The sequence below is a fragment of the Carlito syrichta genome, unplaced genomic scaffold (genome assembly GCF_000164805.1).
Source record: "Carlito syrichta isolate Samal-C Ts95f unplaced genomic scaffold, Tarsius_syrichta-2.0.1 Scaffold302860, whole genome shotgun sequence".
Taxonomy (NCBI): Eukaryota; Metazoa; Chordata; class Mammalia; order Primates; family Tarsiidae; genus Carlito; species Carlito syrichta.
This window is the reverse complement of record NW_007246956.1, coordinates 145,095-167,540: the sequence shown is the minus strand read 5'-3', so window position 1 is coordinate 167,540 and position 22,446 is coordinate 145,095. Positions and strand designations below refer to the sequence as shown.

Genomic DNA, 22,446 nt, shown 5'->3' with positions numbered 1-22,446 from the left:
CCCACTTTGATTTGAGAGTAGTGTTTTAAGGGTACAGGCTCTGCTATTGACTATGTGATATTTCAAACCTTGACTCTATAACTTACAAGCTGTGTAACATTGAGCAAATCACTTCATTTTTGTGTGTGCATGCCTTGGTGTTCTATCCTACGTAATTGGATTTGGTGATGATTCGATGAGTGAATTTGTGCAAAGTGCAGGGAACAGGACCCCGTATAAATAAGCACAATATAATTGTTAGCTTTACATATTTGACTTCTCTCACAAAAGACTTTTACTGCCCCCAAAGATTTGAAAATCATTTTTCAACTGTTGCAGATTGTTGTAGTCATTGTCTGAAGAATACCATACCATTTCACACACAGTTTTCATCAATTCTCGTTTCCCTGTCTTGGAATAACTATTTTTCAGAACATAGTACCTCATTCCCACTATTCTCAGGGTCAGATGTCCTTGCTGCTGTCTTTGTCCAATTACTGCTTATGTTTTAGTGGCTTCTTTCCAACTATTCTTATCAGAATCACATTACCTAGAAAGCACGTAGTTGAATCCTCTTTTTTACCCAGAAGGAAATTTGGGTCTTTCTAAATCAATTACCTCACATAGTTTTATAGGGAGAGACAGCAAGAGAATGAGAGAACAAGAGAGAGAGAGAGAGAGAATACTAGCTTCTCGACTCCTATTTCATTACTTATTCTCCACAATACCCTTTCTCCTCAACACTTGGTAGAATTTTAAACTGGATGACTTCAAGTTCCTTTCCACTGTCACAACCCACATATCTCCTTAATGACCCTTGAAATTCTGCGATTATTAAAGTCTCTGAAGAAGTGATGTCTTTGGGTTTCTTCCTCCCTGCCACACAGTGGACATTCTGAGATTGGCATTCATTTGTTCATTCGTTTACTTAAGCTTTTTTTTTGAGCATCTAAGTAGTTCCAGACTGTGTGCTGGGTTCGAGGAATTCAGGATTAAATGTCAGGGTCCCTGTGTTAGAGAAGCTCGCCTCCTGATTAGGTAGGCATACAAATAATAACAAGTGACAGGAAAGCCTACAGTATCTAAGGGATGGGGTGGGGTTCATGCACAGCATGTTGTTGGGAAGGAGAGTAGCTCAGCCAGCCCCGGGGGGTCATGGGTCAGGAGAGTCTTTCTGCAGGAATTGGTCTGGAATCTGAATTCTGAAATCTAGGAATAGAAATAAGCCAGATGAAAAAAGAGGAAAATGTGCTTCAGGAAGAGAGGGCAAGGTGGGAGGGAAGGCAAGGGCAGCTGTGACAGCAGGGGAGTTTGGGGAAGTGCCAGAAGTTCTGTTCAGTAGGAGGAGAGGTCAGAGAAATTAGCAACAGTGAGGACTGAACAACTGGGCTAGGTCTTGAAGAATCTTGTCAGTTGCAGAAAATAATTTTATTCTTCAAGCCACAAGGAGTCGACGTAGAGGTTTAGTCAAAAGTAAGGTTGAACCTATTTTATTCTGTGGTGACAGTATGGAGAATGATAGGAGGTTATTGTACTAATTAATTCAGGTGAGATAAGAAAACAGAGTATCTCAGAGCACAGAAATACATCCCTATGGCAAAACGTTCATCTCCTGTTGAATATCCCTATGAGCTAAATTCTTGTGTCCTGAAGTACAACTTTACCATTTCTTTTCATCTATTTACAGTTTCTTTAATAACTTGCACTTTTTTTTTTTTTTTAACCTTAACTGGATTTAACCAGCTTAGTTTAACTATTCTTTCTGTTCTATTTTTAAGCAATCAAGAAAGCCTTTTTCCTTTTGGTTTTATCTACAATTATCCTTTCATTGAGCATTGATTTAAATTTCTGTTAAGAAACAGACTGTGTGTGTGTGTGTGTGTGTGTGTGTGTGTCTTGCATGTAACAGGAAATTTTAAATTTGGTAATATTTCACATGCAGATAAAAAATGTATGTATGTTATGAAATTTCATCTCTCAATACTTCTACCATGCCTATCACAAAGGAATTTGGGCAATTCACATTTGAGGAAGTAACTTATATTGTCTGAAAGGTACATTTTTAAAAGGACCCCTGACAAATTTTGATGAATCAGCAGAACTGCTAAGACCATTTCCTGTCTAGAAAAACCGAAAGAAGACATACACTTTTTTCTCTTGCAATTTTTTTGACCCTGCATGAGATCTACAACGTTCCTGAGTTGCTCTTCATCTAAGTAATATCTCAAGTGAAACTAAGATTTAGCCAGGACTAGGAGTAGGCAGGCAAGACGCAGAGGAGCTGCTTTCTAGAAAGAATAACTCCCACTGTCATCTTATACCAAAGTCTCCTTACTCTTTCCTGTGTTTTGGATAAAGAGGGGGTCAGCGTGACACCTTCTCACGCGCGGGCGCGCGCACACACCACTCGGGGCTGTTCCCGAGCTGTTTGGGGGCTCTGGCTCCACCTCTGCAGGTGCCCTTGGCCTCTGGGTCCTCCCCTCTCCTCTCCCGGGTACTCACAGAGTCTGCGTACTGGGCGGCAGGCTGGGGATGCGGTGGAGATCCTTGCAGGTGACTCTGAAGTCGTCTTCCTGATGGCACTCGCAGGGCGGAGACGGACACCCCTTTCCCCCCAGGCTCCCGGGCAGGGCGAGCAGCAGGACCAGCGGCAGCAGGTGCGCCGGCTTCATCTTCCGCGGGACCCGGGGCTATTTCTTCATCCTCCGCAACCGCCTCATTCTCAGCCCTCTGCGCCTCGGGCTCCCCCAGGCTGGAGGAGACCCAGGAGCGGGAGGGGTGGAGGCGGGAGGGCTGGAAGGGGCTGTGACCTCACCACCGCAGAGGAGGCTGGAGAAGGGGAAAGCGGCTCTGAAGTGCTCCGCTTCCCTAGGCAACTCTCCACTCAGCCCAGCCCACTCGCTTCACATTCCTCGGCCCAGCCGCGCAGCCTGCTCCATCTGGGCCCTGACACTCAACCCGGGTCCTGGCTGTCCCCTCTGCCTTCCCACGCGCCTCATGCGATCCTCCCACTTCCCAGTCCACTTCAAAGCCTAGTTCAGAGGGCCCCTCGTTCCTTTGACTTGACGTCCAAAGAGCCCTCTTGCCCCGTGGGTGGCCTCAAAGCGCTTCCTACCTGGTACCCACCCCCGCGCGCTTTTTATCCAAAGTTCCCGCGGAGTGGACCGCACCAGGGTGCACCAGGGTCCTGCAGAACTCCATAACTTCCTCCTGGCCGCAAAGACCCCGCGGCTGAGAGTCGGGGTCCTGGCCAGCCCCAGGTGCGGCCGAAGCCGGCGCGCCACACCCCCGGCGGGTCCTCGCTGCTCCCCGAGTTCAGCGCCCTCCGCGGTCGCCGTGAGCCAGCGGCCCCCCGCGCGGGCATCGCCGCCGGGAATCAGCCGGCGGAGCCCGGGAGGCGAGGCAGGCCCTGGGCTCTGGGGCCATCTGCTGTGCAGAACAGGAAGCGCAGAAACGGTTGCAGGTTCCCTGAGAACGAACCCAGCCTGCAAAGTCTGGCCTGCTTAAGAGATTTTACTGAGCCGAATGTCCCCCAGATGATGGAAGGATAAATAATACTCAAGCGACACACCTTCATCTACTCATCATTTTCACAGAGTAACCAAAAAGACAATGGCAAATATAAATCTGATTGTGCCATTTTTGTTTCTTACAAGTCTTCAATTGTTTTCTAATACCTTTTGGGGTAAAAGGAGTATCAACTCCTTACATACGACATAATTCCTTTTTATATGAACTTCTAGGAGAGAGGAAAAAGCTATGATGATGGAAATTAGAATAAAGGCTAGGGGAGATTGACTAGAAGAAGACAGGTGGGAACACACAGAGTCCTATATTAGGCTGAAGATTACGTGGAAATTATCAAAATTCATTGAACTGTTCTTGTAGAATATGTTCATTTTGATGTGTAGAGAAACTTTATGGATAATCACTGAAAACTGAAAATCACCCAAATGTTCTACAACCAAATGCTGATACTCTTCCACAATAAAAATAAATGAACTGTGGACACACACAACATGCGCACATCTCAAGTGCATAATGCCAAGTGAAAGAAGCCAAACTCAAAATATTATGTATTTATATGCAATTATTTGTATAAGTGAATTCATTTATATCAAAGTCTCAAAGAAAGGCAGGGAAACAGATCAGTGGTTGCAAAGGCCTGGGGTTCAGAGGAGAGGCTGACTAGAAACATACACCAGAGAACTTTCTGGGTGATGAAACTGTTGCAAATCTTGCTTGTGGTGGTGGTTCTGTGTAGTTGATTGGTATGGTGGAACACAATTGTTTTTTGAATGTTAAACTCACTTTGTATTTCAGGGATAAACTCCACTGGATCATGGTGTATTTGTTATCGTTTCAACATACTCTAGGATTTGATTTGCTAAAGTTTTGTTTAGAAGTTTTACAAAGATGTTCATAAAGGATAGTAATCGGTTATCTTCTTTTCTGCAATTTCATTGTCTAATTAATTCTCCCATCACAAAATGAGCTGGGAAATATTCCCTCCTCTTCAAAAATTTTTAAGAGTTTATGTAGAATTGGTATTATTTCTTTCTTAATTACTTGATACAATTCATCAGTAAAGCTGTCTGGATCTTGAGTTTTCCTTTTTGGAAAATTTTTAGCTAAAAATTCAATCTGACCTTTTTTATTTTATTTCTTTGCCCACTTTGGGTTTAATTTGCTCTTCTTTACTTAGTCTCTTAATGTGAGGTTCAGGCTGAAGTCATTGATTTGAGACCTTTTTTTTTCTACAATATCATTGGTGTGTAGTGCTACAGACTTTTCCTACATGTACTACTTTAGCGACATCTCACAAGTTGTGATATCTTATAATTTTATTTTCATTCAGTTCAAAATACTGCTTAATTTTTGTTTTTATTTCTCCCCTGATTCATGGGTTATTTAGAACTGTTATTTAGTTTCCAAATATTTGAAGATTTTCCAGATATTCTCCTGTTATTAACTTCTAAATTAATTCCATTGTAGAGAGCAAACATACTTTGCATGATGGAAACTTTTATGTTTAGTGAGACTTGCTTTATGACTCAGGATACAGTTTCTTTTGGTAAATATTCAGTGTAATCTTGGCAACAATGTGAAATCTGCCTTTGTTGTATAAATGTCATTAGGCTGAGTTGTGATAGTGTTGTTCGAGTCTTTTTTGTTTTTGCCAATTTTTCTGTCTACTTGTTATATCGATTATTGAGCTATGGGCACTGGAATTTTTTACTACAGTTGGGGATTTGTTTTTTCCCCATTGTATTTTTATCAGTTTTTGCTTCTTGTATTTTGGAGGTCCATTACTAAGTGCATAAATGTTTAGAACTTTAATTTTCTTGATCCCCTCATCATTGTGAAATAATCATCTTTAAATTACCTTGTGATTTATTTTTGCTCTTTTATCTACCTTTTCTGGTATTGATAGAGCCAATGCAACTTTTTAAAAATTAGTATTACTACAATACACTATTTCCATATTCACTTCAACCTCTTTGTGTCTTTATATTTAAAGTACATTTTTCATAAATAGCATAGAATTGGGTCTTGCTTTCAATCTGTCGATCTCTACCTCTTGTTTGAATTGTAGATTACTTACATTTGATGTCATTACTGGGTTTAAGTCTATAATTTTGCTACTAGTTTTCTATTTGTTCTTTGATCCAGTTTTCCTTTTGTTAAACCTTTTGAATCAGCTCAGGAATTTTCATGATCTTTGCTGAATCTTAGCTATAACTGTTTGGTTATTGCAGTTGTTACTTTAAGGCTTATAGTTTGCATCTTTAAGTTATCATAGTTTGCTTTCAATCTATAATATGCCACTTTGAACATGGTTTAAAAGAACCCTACACCACTTAAATTTCTTTTTTCCTCCCATGCCTGACTTTTATGCTTCTATCGTCATATGTTTCACTTACACGTAGGTTATAAATCTCACAATATGGTGTTATTATCTTTGTTAAGCTAACCAATTATCTTTCTTAAAGATTCCAATAACAAGTTTCCCTTACTAGTCTTTCTTATTCTTTAGTGTAGAGTCATATTTTCCATTGCTGTCACTTTCCTTTTGCTTGGATGACTTTCATTAACATTTCTTGTAGAGCAAATCTGCTGGCTAGAAATTATTTCAGCCTTTGTATTTGAAAAAGTATTAATTTTGCCTTCTTAAAAGGATATGATGATGAGGCATAAAATTATAGACCGATAGTCTTTTTAACTTTCATGCTTTAAAAATATCTCTTCGTTGTCTTGTTGCTTGCATTGTTTGCAAGGACAAATCTTCTGTCATAGTCTTCGTTTTTGTTGTTGTTATTCCTTTATAATATGCTTCTCTCCACCCCTCAGGCTGTTTTTAAGACTTTATCGCGGTTTAAAAGCAATCTGATTATGATATGCCTGGATGTATGTATTTCTTGTGCTTGGGGTATTTTGAGACTCTTGGATCTGCGTGTTTATGGTTTTTATCAAAATCTGAAATTTTTTCAGACACTGCGTTCCCATTTCTCCATATATTTTTTCTTTTCCTTTTTGCTTTCTTTTCCTTTGAGGATCCCAATTACTACACTATTACTAGGTTAATTGAAGTTGTCTTACACAAAGAGAATATGGGTGCTTTATTCAGCAAAATTTTTTTTCTCTTTGTCTTTGATTTTGAATAGTTTCTTTTGCTATACCTTCAAATTCATATTTTATTATTCCTTCTGCAATATTTAATCAGTCACTAATCCCATCGAGTGTATTTTTTATGTTATAAATTGGATTTTCATCTCTAGAATTTTAATTTGGGGTTAAAAGTATTTTCCTTACTTCTGTGTAACTTTATATCTAAAGTACAATCATTGTTTCAATGTCTTTAATAATTCTCTAGGATTGCTTTATTTAAAAAAGGACCACAAATTTCATTGCTTAAAACAAGAGAAATTTATTTTCTCACATTTCTGGAGACTACAAGATTAAAACTAAGGTGTTGGTAGGGACATGCTCTCTTTGAGGGCTCCAGAGGAGTACCCTTCTTTGGCTCTTTCTGCTTCTAAGGTTGCCAGCAATCCTTGACATTCCTTGGCTTGCATCACTGAAATTTCTCCTGTGTCATCACCTGGTGTTCTCTTTGTATGTTCCTGTGTCCTAATTTCTCTCTTTCTATAAGGTCATAAGTCATTGGATTAGGGCCCATGTTAATCCAGTATGAGTTCAACTTAAATATTTGCAAAGATCCTATTTCCAAATAGGTCACTTTAACAGGTACTAGGTGTTAGAATTTCACGATACCTACTTGGGGAACACAACTCAACCTACAACAATGTCCCAGTTTGATAGTCTAATTTTTGGTCAGTTTAGGTTGGTTAATTTTTCTTCTTAAAATGGGTTGCATTTTCCTGCTGATAATTTTGTTTGGATGGCAGACATTGTAAATGTTACCCCTTTTGTTGCTGGATTTTTGCATTCATATCAATATTCCTGAGATGTGTTATCAGATGTAAATGACTTTGAAACAGTCTGAGACTTTTGCATCTTGCTTTTAAGGTTTGTTATGTGGGACAGGACAAGCATTTAATCTGGGCTAACTATTCCCCATTCCTGAAGCAAGACCATTCCGATTGCTCTACCCAGTGCTCCATGAATTACATGGTGTTTCCATTTGGCTGGTGAAAATAGTCACTATTCCTGGTCCTTTATGAGCGACAGGCACTTTTCCCTCCAATTTGTTAGATACTTCTTTCTCCAGTCTTGGTTTCTTCACGTGTATGTAAGGATTTGTCATTTTTTTTTTTTTTTTTGAGTTGGAGTCTCACTCTGTTGCCCAGGTTAGAGTGCAGTGGCATGTTGGCCTCCAGCGATCCTTCCGCTTCAGCTTTCCAAGTAGCTGGAACTATAGGCGAGTGCTACCATGCCCAGCTAATTTTGATTTATTGTAGAGACGATGTCTTGCCAAGTTGCCCGGGCTGGTCTCGACCCTGCAGGCTTAAGCAATTCACTTGCCTCAGCCTCCCAAATTTCTGGGATTACAGGCTGAGCCACCGAGCCCAGCCAGTATTTGTATTTTTTTCCTTCTACTGCAAATTACACAGAGACCCTTTATAGTTCTCTGGAATTCTCTCTCTACACAGTTCTCTTTTCTCCTGTAGTTTGTCCTGCAAACTACAGCTACCTTGGTCTTCCCAGACTCTCAGCTTTATATCCCCAATGCAGAGTATTCACTGGGATCTGCCTCGGTTCCTTTTCTTTGCATCGTAACCTGGAAACTCTCTCAAGGCAGTAAGCTGTGGGAATCATAAGGCTTGCCTCATTTGTTTCTGTCTCTCGGGAGTAACTGTCCTTCTTCGTCTGATGTCCACTGTCTTGTAAAGCATTGTTTTATATACTTGTCTGCTTTGTTTGCTTCTTTGGTTCTGGTGTAATTCTGGTCTCTCTTAGCCCATCTTTCCTGGGAACAGAATTGGTATTCTGAAATCTGTAACATTTAAAATCAAGATTTAGATAGCATGAAACTGGCTTAGTAGAGATCATAATGTAGGTGAAAATTTCCTGTGCCTACCAGTTTCAATTCAGTAAATTGGAACAAGTCTTCAAAATAACCATGTTCTAATAGCTTGCTCAACAAATTGCTTTGATAATCAATAAGACAATTTTCTTTCCTTAGCATAGCTTTTATTTTTAAATTTCATAAAAGCATAGCTTTTATTTTTAAATTTTTTTGTGGTTAAAGATTAGCCATTTTATTGGCAGTGTGTTCTTCTCTCCCTCTCTTTTTTTTTATTTTTTTTTGAGTTGGAGTCTTACTCTTGTCACCCAGGCTGGAGTGCAGTGGCACACTCATGGCCGCCGCAGCCTTAACCTGCTGGACATAGGCTATCCTTCCTACAGACGCATACCACCACGTCCGGCTAGTTTTTGTGATTTATTGTAGAGACGAGGTCTTACCAAGTTGCTCAGGCTGGTCTTAAAACCCTGGGCTCAGGCAATCCACTTGCCTTGGCCTCCCAAAATGCTGGGATTGTAGGCTGAGCCACCATGCCCAGCCTTTTTATTTTAAATTAATTTTTTATTTTAAAGATGTGGGGTATAATTCAGGGTTAGGTATACAAATGTTCATTAAGCAAGTACCCTTGTTGATGAGAGCATAACTTTTAAAGTAGGGCAAATAAACACATGAGATTGGATGAGATGGATAATCAGTTCTAATAAAGATAAAAGTGTTAGCACTCAGGTCCACTAAACACATACAAAACCTTTAAATGTAGCAAATACATAAGAATGATATAGAGCATGACACTTTCCATCTTGCAGAAGAACGATTAACATGGTTCAAATATCACAAAGTGGTGTTTGGCATTTCATTCTTATGTGTATTTCATCTTTTTTCAAAAGGTGTTCATAAAGGGGAGCATAGGCTGTAGTGCATAGCTACAATAAAAATGTTTTACAGTTTTGGCTTAGTACACTGATAATTGTTCATTTTGACCTAAATGCATATGTATTGCTGTGTTTTATATTTGTGAGATTTGTGCAATCACACAGGTAGTCATAACTATCTATAATTAGTAAGTGTGTGGCTGAAAAGAACATTATGGTGGTATATATACATAATGGAGTATTACACAGTCATAAAGAAGGACAAATGCATGGACTTTGTGGCAACTTGGATGGATTTAAAGTCTATAATATGCAGTGATCTATCATAAAAACAAAGAACAGAGTACCATATGTTCTCACTCATAAATGGACCCTGAATATTTACCATAATACTATAAGAAAGGGATTGCACTCCAGCCTGGGTGAGAAAAAAGAAAGGGATTGGCAGTAGCGGGATACTGCCAGGGTGGAGCAGGGGGTGGGGTGAGGTAGGGGGAAATACAACATCAATAAGGGTATCTGATCTCAAACCAGGCAAAGTGGGGACCCAGTGAGAGGTCCAGACTTTATTTGTATGAGGTCCACTTGTGTACCTAATCCTGAATTGTACCCCACATCTTTAAAATAAGATATTAAAAAAAAAAGAAAATAAAGAAAATAACATGATGGGCTCAATGGAGCTTCCACACAATGAAAGGCCAAGGATGATTCTTTGAGTAGTGGGCAATACCATCGTTGCAACATCTTGTTTTTTATTTTGGCTCATCTCAGAGTTTGCAGATAGTTTGAAAACTTGATGTAAAAATAGTCAACAACCATTTCTGTTTGCTTCCTGCTGGTGTAAAGAGAGTGGACTTCACTACTTTCTTGATGGAGAGAGAATTGTGAGTAGTTCCCTTCAGTCCCACCAAATCAGGGAACTGTGGAGTTTTATTTTATTTTACTGATAAAGTTTGGTTATTTGTTCCCCCAAATCTTACACTGAAATGTGATTCTCAGTGTTGGAGTTGGGGCCTCTGGGAGGTGTTTGGGTTATGGGGGCAGATCCCTTATGAATGGCTTGGTGCTGTTCTCATCATAATGAGTGAGTTCTCATTCTATTACTTCGCTGGGTAAACTGATTGATTAAGAGTCTGTCACCTCCCTCTCTCTATTGCTTTTGCTCTCACCATGTGACACACCTGCTGCCTCTTTACCTTCCACCATGATTGTAAGCTTCCCGAGACCCTACCAGAAGAAGACGCTGGTACTATGCTTCTTGTACATTCTGCAGAACTGTGGCCCAAATAAACCTCTTTTCTTTATAAATTACCCAGCGTCAGGTATTTCTTTATGGCAATGCAAAATGGACTAATACATCTACCTATAATATCATACTTGATGTCTTCTTTCTCATGACTTATAATTGTCCTGTGATATTATGAGACAGCTTCACCATCTGAGATGGCTAGATGGAACAAAGTAGCATTGAATGATGTAGATGGTCATCACTCCTGCTGGACAGTCACTGGGCAAAGTGCAGGCTGCTTTTGAAGTGACATCCTCCCTTGATGCCAACTAGTCAGGATGACTAGGCTCAGGCTATAAACAGTGCTTAGGGCACTCTGTGAACATGGACTTTCTACACCTTCAGGTCTTTCCCCAACTTCCTATTCTTCCCTTTCCAGGACCCCCTCCTTCTCTGCTTGCTTGTTATCACATTGCCAATCAGGAATCTCTCTTCTTTTGGGGGAATTGCTCTTGTTTATATTTTCATCCAAGTCTTTTGCTTATACCATGACTCCTTTGTGAGAGCAGGGCTGGCTTCGTGAGTTTGTGCAATTGCACAGAGCCTTGCATTCAGAAGAGCCTAGTGCTTGGTTTAATGCTCTCCTCTTGCCATTTTGACATTCTTAGATGATTTTCCTTCTTGTTTTTTTTTTTTTGAGTTGGAGTCTCACTCCGTCATCCAGGTTGGAGTACAGTGGCATGCTCATGGTCACCCCAGTGGCAACCTACTGGGCTCTGGCGATCCTTCTGCTTCAGCCTTCCAAGTAGCCAGAACTACAGATGCGTGCTACCACACCTGGCTACTTTTTAAAAATTTATTGTAGAGATGAAGGCTTACCATGTTGCCCAGGCTGGTCTCGAACCCATGGGCTCAGGCAATCCTCTCATCTTGGCCTTCCAAAGTGCTGGGATTACAGGCTTGAGCCATCACGCCCAGTCTTGGACAATTTTCAAGAGCCTCATTTTCATTTTGTACTGGGCCCCACAGATTCTGTAGCCAGTCCTATCTGAGAATCTTTGTGTTTAATACTCAAAAACCAAGAATAGACTTCTTTGTCTTTTTTACCTTCTCTCCTTTTCTGCTTTCTGCAGTCACATCCCATCTCACAGGCCATGAGTTCAGAACAGCTTAGCTGGCTGCAGCGGAGGTAGGGGAGAGCCAAGGGGGATAATAAGTATTTGAGGAAAAATTTGGCTAGTATTCAAATATATTTTTCTGTCATATGGACATAATCATGTTGTTGTTTCATAATAGTATGTTTGCAAGATATCAAACACTTTTGTCCCTTTACCTTGAACTAGCACTACCTCTGCCTGCCACCCTACAGCTTCTTATATAATAGCTATCTTCCTTTCTCTTCACTCATCCATTCTAGACGAATTGGATTATGGTGGTCACGTCAATGCCTTCAGACTAGCTCAGTTCCCGAACTTCTTTATTGATTACCCTGTCTCGGTGTTCAATGTTTGGTTCAATGCTAGAGAAACTAGATGCGGAATTATTACCTTAGATCTCACAGGCTGGACAATTGGGCTTCACCCATGTAATCTTAGCCAAGGTTCTTTGATTTGATTTGTTGATTTCAATCAACAGAACTTATCTTAAGCTTCAAAAGAAAATCATCCTAAGGCAACAAGGCAGTTTCTTTGTTCTAAGCATCTAGAACAAAATAATACATTCCCAATGTTCATGGAACTGACATTTTAGGCTATCATAGTATATATCAGCTAACATATTGAGTGCTTATCATGAGCGAGGCACAGGACTAAGTTCAGGACCTTGAAAGTTGTGAGGAACCAGAGCTCTATTCTTTTTGGCTTATTTCCTCTGTGGCTACCCAGTTTATTCTCACTATTTTACTCATTTATTCCTATCTCTCTGAAGATTAATGTTTTCTGTTTCTTCTTGAAATAGAAGAAGATGACCACTTCACTCTGACAGTCCCAACTCTTACCTACACATCAAGATTAATTCAAGCAACAATTTGGGAGCTTGAGTCCCAATTTTAATTTCTCAAAAAATTATGAGCTAAACTTGTTTCAGGTGTCTGTATACTCCTTGTCTATTAAGCCATGGTTAAGAAGGTAGAGGGTAGGGGCTTTGTAAAACATAAACAAGGCTGGGACCAGGAGGCAAACTGTGGGTAGGATCATTTCCATTTAAGGGGATGATGTATGTTAAAAATGGCTGCCACATCCACCTCTATCAAGGTTTTGTGTATTGGAAAGAGCATTGATGACACTAATCCTGAATAGTTACAATTTTAGGGAAATCATGTGTTGAAACGCTAACCTCCAATGTTATTGTGCTTGGAGATAGGACATGTAAAGTTAAATAAACTCATAGGATAGGGTCCTGATTCAATATAACTGGTGCCTTATAAGAAAAGAGAGAAACCAGGTACATCCTTATATGGGGAAAAGACCATTTGAAGATACAGAAAAAGATGGCTATCTGCAAGCCAATGAGAGAGACCTTAGGAGAACCCAAACCTGCTGACAACTTGATCTTGGACTTGCAGCCTTCAGAACTGTGAGAAATAAAATTTCTGTTGTTGAAGTTACCCATTCTGTGGTTTTTTCTCATGGCATTCCTAGTAAACTAATGCATCATATAATCTCTGTGTGCTCCTATTTACATGGTTTGAAAAAGCAGGGTATTGCAGATGGTAATCTTTGTGGGTTTTTCCAACTTTAAACTAAGTTTATTCAGCTTGAGTGTGGTGTTGTGTTTGAATCACTTGTGTTAGCCATATTGATTAAAAGTAATAAATATCATTTGGGAGCTACAAGACAATTTTGTGTAAAATCTGTTTTGTTGGTTGTAACTTATTTTGTCTTCTTTGTTAAGAAGTAAAGAAAAAGGGGTCTTTAATATGACTTCACTATGCTTTTTCTGGATGTCACTTCTTTGTGAGCATACCATATGCGAACAGCTGCTATGCATTTAATAATGTATTTACAAATTTCTTGGTTATAATGAACTTAAATCTGATTTTTGACCCTTTGGTCCCAGTTGTGTCCTCTGGTTTTTGCTTTATTTGGTTAATGTCATTTTAAAAATGAGGTTAGCTTTGTAATAATTTGTTAGTCAGTTTCTCTCACTTGGCTGAGCAATTTGAGGGCAAGAATTATGTTGTTAATCTCTTCTTTATCACTGCAACTTCAGTGTCTATTAATGTCTGGGTCCTAAAAAGATCCAGCATATATTTGCTGAATTACACGAATGAATATAATTGTTATGAATTATCTTAGTCTCTGTGTTAGATAGAGAATATTCTTGAGTAATAATTTTGAGCAAGCAGCTTGAAGTTAGATGCAAATACCTAGGAGATAATTAGAGGGATTATTTTGTATTCAACTGGGTATGAAATAGTCTTTATCCTTCAGTGTTGGCTAGGAAAAATATTTGAATAATTTGACTATACAAAGTTTGTGTGCTAATTATTTATGACTCTGTGTGTGTGTGTGTGAGAGAGGAGAGGAAGGGAGAAAAGAGTGAGAAGAGAGATAAAGATTGAAAAGTTTAGGTTCCTTTGAAGGGTAAATAGAGGGGATCAACTGGGAAATTGATTATACAGTACAGAATTATTAGACTAGGGAATGCTTGTCATTTAACATGAGTTAGCTCTTCTTGAGGTAGCCAAGAAAGCCTTCATAGATAAGGTAAAAATGTGATTTTAGCTTCAAGAAGAAAAGCATCAGTGGTCTTTTTGGCAGCGTAAAAGAAAAGGACCATTCACATGACCAGTTTAATTTTTATTTTTTTAGCTATTCCAAAGTCCAGTTCTTTACTGAGGTTTTCATTACCTCTTCATGTCTGAAACGAACTCCCGTGAGTGGAAAATATTTCCTTCATGTTCTAGAACGAGTGAGGGTATGACAACGTAGACTGAAGTAGCAGCAGCAATGTGCTAGAATAGTATGTAGAATGTGACAATTTCACATTCTGCTTTCAGTTTGCCATGAATGAGCTTTATGATCTTTGGTGAGTCACTTACCCTTTCCAGGCCTCAAAGGTTTGACTAGATAATCTACACTGTTCCCTTCCAGTTCTAAGAATTTGTGAGCCTTTGGAACTGGACCCTGGCATTAAGGGAATTTCACTGCTAGACTTCCCTGTTCCCCAATGACAGTCAGGGCCAAGGCAGCATTCAAATCAATTTCTATCAGGAGTTTGCCTCCTACAAGAGGCATCTGGCCCTTTAACAAAAAAAGAGCATAGCAAGAGGGAGAGGCCAAGGAACTCCAATGACTGCTAATCCTGTTTCTTCCGGGAAAGTTACCCGAAAGCTGGTCGTGTGGCATCCTGGGATGTGTAGTTTCTTTCGGGCCGCTCTCTCTTAGTAGTTCCTTGCCCTTGAAGAGCAGTAGACTACAACTCCCAGAGGGCCAAGCGGCGGCAGCGGGGCCCTGTATTCTCGCTGCCGCTGGGCGGCTAGTTCAAGTTGCCATAGCTGCGAGTCTGAGGAGAGCTGAGTCGGTTGCGCCGCAGCATTTGGTCAGTTGCAGCTTCTGGGTCACTGGTAGCCGCGGGAGCCGGGTGGGGCCTCGGCGATGATCCGGCGTTAAGGACCCGGGGTCGTCCTCTGTCTCAGGTACTTGGCCCCAGCGTCCCCTTGCCCTTTCTCTCCCACTTCCCTGTCTGTCTTAACTGTGGGCGTTTTCGGTCCCACTTCCCCTCGTCCCAGGGGTGGGGACAGCAGAGCTGTGCCGGGCGTGGATGCGTGCCGGGTTTGTCGAGGTGAGAGGGTGTCGCGCTGCTTCCCGAGGCCTGCCCCCCCCCCCCCCCCCCGGCTGGGGTGTCACATTCAGATCCTGGCAAGATTGTCCGGTGAGTCTGGCCTGCGTTGTCTTGCTTTGGAGGCAACTTGCCTTGTCCTGGCATCTGCAAGCTTGAGCTGTCTAGGAGAGTGGACTCAGGCCTGACGCTCGGTGGCCTGTCCTGCTGTGGAAATAATTATGTTTTTCTACCCGTTCTGCAGTCACAGAAAGTTTGCCACCCTCGGGAAGGTCCTTTCTTTCCTCTGCTCTCATGAAAGTTGTCCCAGCTTTAGCTGTCAGCAGTGCTTTCATTGAGTTCTTTGGTAAAAATACCTGACATTGAATCCCAGATGCATCCTTTATTGTTTTGGTGGAGCCAGGGAAGACCTGACCGTTACACTTGGCAGCGTTAACCTAAGTACTACTTAAAGTGTCTAGCCCAGGGCCTGGCACCTGCAAGTGCTCGGCATTTGTTTATTTTTATTAGTGTTGCCTAATAGAAGTACAGTGTGAGTCCCACAGGTGATTTAAAATTTTGTAGTATCCACATTAAAAAAGTAAAAAAGAAGCTAGTGAATTAATTTAAATCATTTATTTAGCACACTGTATACAAATGTTTTCAACGTGGAGTAAATATAAAACTTCAGATATTTTACATTCTGTTTTTTAAGAAATAGTACTTCAAAATCTAGTGTGTGTATTTTACACTTATAGTACATGTCGGTTTGATGTGACAAGAGCTGGAGTTCAGTGGCCACCTGCATCTAGTGATGACTGTATTGGACAACACAGAGGGAAGATTAAAACTCTGGCAATTTCATATTGGCATAGAGAAATTTGGTTGTGCCTGTTGTTCTTTTGTAAGAAGTGTTAGGTGTGCACCAAAGCTGCGTTCTCTCAGCATGTCTTCTCTGCCATTGCATCATCTGATCACTTTGGACTGTTTCTTGACAGTTAGTTTATAATAATTAATTAATTACATGGGGTTAATTAGGCAAAGGACACCTAAGGCAAAGGCCACTCGTTGTTTTTTTTTTTTTTTTAGTAGACAGTCTCACTATGTTGCCCAGGCTGCTGTTGAACTCTTGGGCTCAAGCAGTCCTCTCCCCTCCTCCTCCCAAGGTGCTGGGATTACAGGCATGAGCCACTGCACCCAGCCACAACAGTTTATTTTGCTTAACTTGTCCCAAATGCCATTTTTTTCTTGAAATGGTTCACATAGTTCACATGTTCACAGATGTATTTCTAGATCTACCTTTTATGTGGACAACTACCACCAGTGTCCTGGAGATGACTTTCTGTAGATCCTTACAGATTGCTTTGAAAGCAGTCACAAATAGTTGAATATATTTCTGTCCACAGTTCTTTCCTACACCCAGAGACATTTTACTTTTATTCGTAAAATTGCAGAACTAAGTTGAGAAGAACTGGGCAGCTTATAAAATATTTCCTTTATGAGCATTAGACTGGTTTAGAAATACAGTTGGGTCACTACATTCAGAAGTAGCATATTTATTTCATTCCCTGACTTAGTTTACCCATGGGTAGACTTGCTTAGGCATAGTATTTTTGACCAGACTTGGGCTGTAATTCACACTGAAGCGTGACTTAGCAAGTCGAGGAGTGACCAGGCATTGGGTAGAAGTCACCCATGAGGAATATGCTGGGCACTTGGATGTGAAGAATTTCAGTGAGGTCACTTGGGCTTTTGGATTACCCTGGAAGCATTTTGTCTGTTTCGTGTTGTGGCGTAATCTGTACCTAAGAAGAGTGAGCTAATTTTCATATTTTATGATTTAAAAAAAAGTTTAAATTTGTAGGTATGTCTTACCCCCTTGTTTCATTTATCTGTAGGTGATTTGGGCAAGGTGTGTAGGGGCTACCAAAGGTTATCTGCTTGACAGGCCTTTTGCCCTGAACCTCATGAAGAGATGATAAGAGGCAGACACACGTGCCCAAGGAGAGCACGGAGCCCAGAGGAGCGCCACACAGAGATTTGGGGGTGTGCTTTGTAAGTATGCTTTCTCCCTGAGTTTCTGAGATAAATTTTTGCATATTTATGGTGGAAAAGACTGTGTTAACAAATAGACTTTTGGGGGCAAGGAGCTCCTTTCTTATATGCAGTCTAAAAATAAAATAGGGTGCTTGTGCATGCAATGTTACAAGAATTCATATGAACAAAACAGATAAGTTGAATGATTGACAACCTGAACACAAGCAACAATGATGCAGCTGTTTCTATTAGGCAAGTGTTCAAGAACCTCTTTTGTCCCAGGCACTCTATTAGGTACATTTTACAGGCATTATATATAATTCCTTTATTATTCTTATTTTCGTTTTGCAAAGGAGACAGTTGAGGCTCAGATAAGTTATTTAATTTGCTTGAGATTCTGGAGCCAAAAGAGTGATCTTTATCACTAGTTCTTCCCCGCTTCCCCCCAACTTTGGAACATTTACGTCAAATATACCCAGGTCTTTTAACACCAGTTCTCAGTCCTGCCTGCTGCCAAGGGGCTTCACTGCTGTTTCAAATTGCCCTCTAAGAGGATTTGATTTACACTCAACATTTTTGAATTACATATAAACAGCACAGTTTACAGTTTTCATCTCTTTAAATGTTCAAAGGGTTCTGTTATCTTTCTTATTTTTTTTCAAAATATAGTGGTCCTTATATTATTATTGAGGTAAGAGATAGTTATAATTTGTATAGCAATTATCATTGCAAATTTCCATAAAATGAACACATTCAGCATGAATTGTCATTGATAATCAGAGGTGTAGTGTTAAAAATTTAAATTTTGCAACACATGTAAAATTCTGGATTTTAAAAAGCATTTTATATTGCTTTTTGATAGTGAAAAGGCACTTAGACATGTGGGGGAGACACACTGGGGCCTTGCACTCTGTGTGTAAGATCTATGATGTACAAAATTCTTTTTTTTTTTTTGAGTTGGAGTCTCACTCTGTCACCCAGACTGGAGTGCAGTGGCTGCTCCCAGCCACAGCAACCTCGACCTGCTGGGCTCCAGTGATCCTTCTGCCTCAGTCTTCCAACTAGCTGGAACTACAGGCGCATGCTACCACACCCGGCTAATTTTTTGATTTATTGTAGAGATGAGGTATCGCCTGCCCAGGCGGGTCTCGAACCCGCGGGCTCAGGCAATCCACTCACCTCAGCCTCCCAAAGGTGCGGGATTACAGGCTGAGCCACCAAACCCGGCTGATGTACAAAATTCTTAGGATCAAAGAATTTTAGAGCTGGAGGGGCCCAATAGGATGGTCTGGTCCGGATAGTCTCAGCTACATAATCTTGACACATTTGGAAATAATATATAAACAACTAGCTGGGCTCTGTGGCTCAGCCTGTAATCCCACGTTTTGGGCGCGCTTTGGGAGGCTGAGGTGAGTGGATTGCCTGAACCCGCGGGTTCGAGACCCGCCTGGGCAACTTGGCGAGATCTCATCTCTACAATAAATCAAAAATTAGCCGGGCGTGGTAGTGCGCGCCTGTAGTTCCAGCTACTTGAAAGGCTGAGACGGAAGGATTGCCGGAGCCCAGCAGGTTGAGGCTGCGGTGGCCAGGAGCGTGCCACTGCACTCCAGTCTGGGTGACAGAGTGAGACTCCAACTCAAAAAAAAAAAAAAAAAAAAAAAAAAAAATATATATATATATATATATATATATAAACAATCTAGACTAGATTACCTGTTATCCATGTAATAGTGTCCCTGGGTTGACTCTAATATGAAATGGTTTTAATAAAATGATACTATTCTAGAGAATGTTTTTAGTTTTTCTAACAGTGAACAACTGTTACATATTAGCACATACAATTCTCCCTTGTCTCCTTTAACTGCTATATAGTATCCCAGTGATTAGATACATTTAATATAGTCTTACAGTAGATTTGTATTTTTACCTTTTTTAAGCTATAATTCTGCAATGAAATTCTTATACATACATCTGTATGTGTACAAAAATCTTTTGTTTTCCCAGGATAATATTCACAGAAGTAAAATTTCTGGGTCAAAGTATATGTATATTGTTTATTTTTACTTGTATTGCTAGGTTGTGCCTCAGGAAAAAAAAAATAGCTTTTATCATTAATACTTTCACAACAAGGTGTGCCCTTGCCCAACCTTGGAGATGAGAGCTTTTTCTCATTTGTGTTAAACAGATAAACAAGAATATCACTTTATTATTTTAATTTTCATTTCCTTAATACAATGAAGACTGTTTATACATTTGTTAGGGTCATTTGTAGTCTGTGAATTGCCTGTTTATATATCCTTTGTATCTTTAACAACTGGACTGTTTTTCTTTTTCTTGTGTTCTTAAAAGAGCTAAATAGTCCTTTCATTCCCATGTAATGCAAATATTTTTCTGAGTTTTTCCTTTTATTTTTTAAACCTTGTTTTTGGTGTCTTCTTATTAGTAATTATGAGTGACCCTAAGAGGTTTATGAAGCCTTTGTCAGATAGGCACACCTCTCTGAAATTCATATAGCTCTGAACATAAATTTCTGTGGTGCTGGTGCTTGGAGTGTTTGGGAGATGGGAGTATTTGTAGTTACATGAGTCCTTTTAGCTCCCAAACATTTGGAATCTGCTCTGTGTACAGGGTTTGCCATGAAGCAGGTGCTTGCGAAGAATGCATAAGTGCTTGTGAATTAATGAGCTCATGGATGAATGGATGAGTGAATTGAAGCTAAGCCTGAGCTAGCTCTTCTGAATGAAGAGGGCCATTGTGGAAGAAGTGAACTATGATTATTGTTTTAAAGGATGAATAGACAGGCAATTTTAGAGACTGAAGAAAGAAGAGAAAGCCTGATGGTTGGAGAGTGGACGTTTTCAAATGGTGGCAATGGGTTTGACTCTGAACAGCGACTGGTACATTGAAACGGTACAGAGAATGGACCCAGATGATAAAGAGCCTGGGTAATTTGGAGTTTAGAGCTTTATAGTACAGACAGATAATAATTGAGGAATGCAGGTAGCTGCAAATGGCGATCATAAATCAAATTGGTTCACAATAACTCAAGTTAATGAGCTGACCTCCTAGGTTTGATTCACTTATTCAGTTTTAACACATGTATTAAAATGAATTTGAAATGTTTACTTTTGTTTACTCTGATAATAGACATGATCAAATATTCATATTTGTACTAGTTTTCATCACAATCTATATTTATTGAAGACTTGAAATAATTCATTTAGGATATTTGCCGCAAGAATTTCTTCATCCAGCAATTATTTAATTAATATTTGCTATTTGCTAAAGTCCTGTACTTTGAAATTTGTTTCTGGATTAATCAGATAGGATAATAAGAAAATTTAATTGTAAATTCATTTAAACATGTTCCAGTTACATGCTAGGCACTATGCTAAGGGTTGGGATACAACCATGAACAACATAAACATAGTCTCTGATGTGATTTAGTGTCTAGAGGGGAGAGAAGAGACAGGCAAGTAACAGCTAGTTGGCAATTTGTAGTTTGTGATGAGGTGGTAACCATGATGGGAATGAATACAGCACAGGGCTAGTCCAGACTTGGGGGGTGAGGTGGGGAGAGAGACAGTGAAGTAAGGCTTTCTAGGGGAAGCGTCCTCAGAACCAAGACTTAAAGGAAAAGCAGGAGTTCATTAGGGGCCAAGGAGTGAAAAGAATATTCCAGGTGGTGAGTCCAACATAGGTGAGATGAATATGAAATTCTGAGAAACTGAAAAAAAAAAAAAATCCATGGTCCAAATAATTATCTTCTATGAACATGTTTAATAAATATTTTATTATAATTGCAGAACTGTGAGAATGCAGAGGGAGAAATGATCACTTTTGACTGGAGATGGAAGGCTTCACTAAGACTGTATTAATATTACATAGCTATGCCTGAAATGATGAGTAGAAGTTAAGTAGGGGCAATAGTAGACAGGAGGCAGTGTCTGCAGTAATGAGGGCTGGGGGCAGTAGGAGAAGAGCTGGTGTCACAGCAGCATACATTTTTTGTGGTTCTTTGGTTGAAGTGAGGGGTGGCTAACTGGGTCCTGGATTTCTGATTCTAGATCTTAGACTCAGCCATGTGGAAGGTGGAGTGTCAATGAAGGTTGGAATGGGAGAAAAGGCTCAGAGTTAGGAAGCTGTTTCAGTGACTTGGAATGAGTTATGAAAAGTCCTGAATCATGAGTGGTACCAATGGCAATGAGAAGGGATGAATGGTTCAGAACCTGGGCCTTGGAGAAAGGTTCAAAAGTCAGCTCTGCCACTTAGTGGCTGTGTACTTTGGGCACCTTACTCAGTTTCTCTGAGCCTCTCTTCTCATGTATATATTGTGATGACAATAGTACCTGCCTTGTAGGGTTGTTGTCATACAACAATTAGTGTTGTTAAAGTATTAGTTATTCAACATCATTATTATTATTTTGAAGTTTCAAGAGTTAGAATTCTTAATTGGGGTTTACTCCATGTACTACCAGTTACTGAGTTTTTAATTATAATTGGTTTTAAATGATATTGAACTGTATTTCATTATAATTGGATTCCTTTCTAATCATTTGTGTTTTAAATTTTAACTTACACATTTAAAACATTCTGGGAAAGGGTTCATGGTGCAGTCATGGATAAGACTTTTTTTAATTTAGAAGTTTTTACTATATTTTGGAAAGAGTATATAAATCATTTTATTTGTCTACTTTTAAAATTAAGAATAAGAAACACAACTCTTTAATAAGTATACCAGTAAGTACAATACAAATGTATGACAGCTTTTTATTGTAGAAGAGTTAAGGGAAAGATCTAGAGATATAAAATAAAAAGAATAGTGGGGGAAGAAAGAAATATGGAGACCGAGGAAGAGTGGGCAGCAAAGTGAAATAGAAAATACATACACCTAAAATGAGAATCCCTTTTTTTTTGTTTCGTCTTTAAATTTAAGGTTTTAGGATGTGATTTCTGAAAACAGGGAACATTTTCTGCCTGAAAGAGGTTGTAATTATTTTTAGCAAGATAAAGGATTATTTTATTTATTTATTTATTTTTTATTTTTTTGAGTTGGAGTCTCACTCTGTCGCCCAGACTGG

At 39.8% G+C, this 22,446-nt stretch overlaps 2 protein-coding genes across 2 annotated transcripts in view; one reads left to right on the top strand and one right to left on the bottom strand.

Annotated features, from left to right (window-relative positions):
* The window catches only part of TSHR (thyroid stimulating hormone receptor), a 200,733-nt gene extending 197,837 nt beyond the window's left edge, over window positions 1-2,896 (bottom strand). Inside the window, exon 1 of the mRNA XM_008057190.1 lies at window positions 2,482-2,896. Within this exon, the coding sequence (XP_008055381.1) occupies window positions 2,482-2,651 (170 nt within the window). The 5' untranslated portion in view covers window positions 2,652-2,896. The remainder of the gene's footprint in view (window positions 1-2,481) is intronic.
* Window positions 2,897-15,001: 12,105 nt separating this feature from the next.
* Window positions 15,002-22,446, top strand: part of CEP128 (centrosomal protein 128) — a 148,226-nt gene continuing 140,781 nt past the window's right edge. The window contains exons 1-2 of the mRNA XM_008057192.2: window positions 15,002-15,206; window positions 17,227-17,383. The gene's annotated coding sequence lies outside the window, so the exon portion shown is untranslated. The remainder of the gene's footprint in view (window positions 15,207-17,226; window positions 17,384-22,446) is intronic.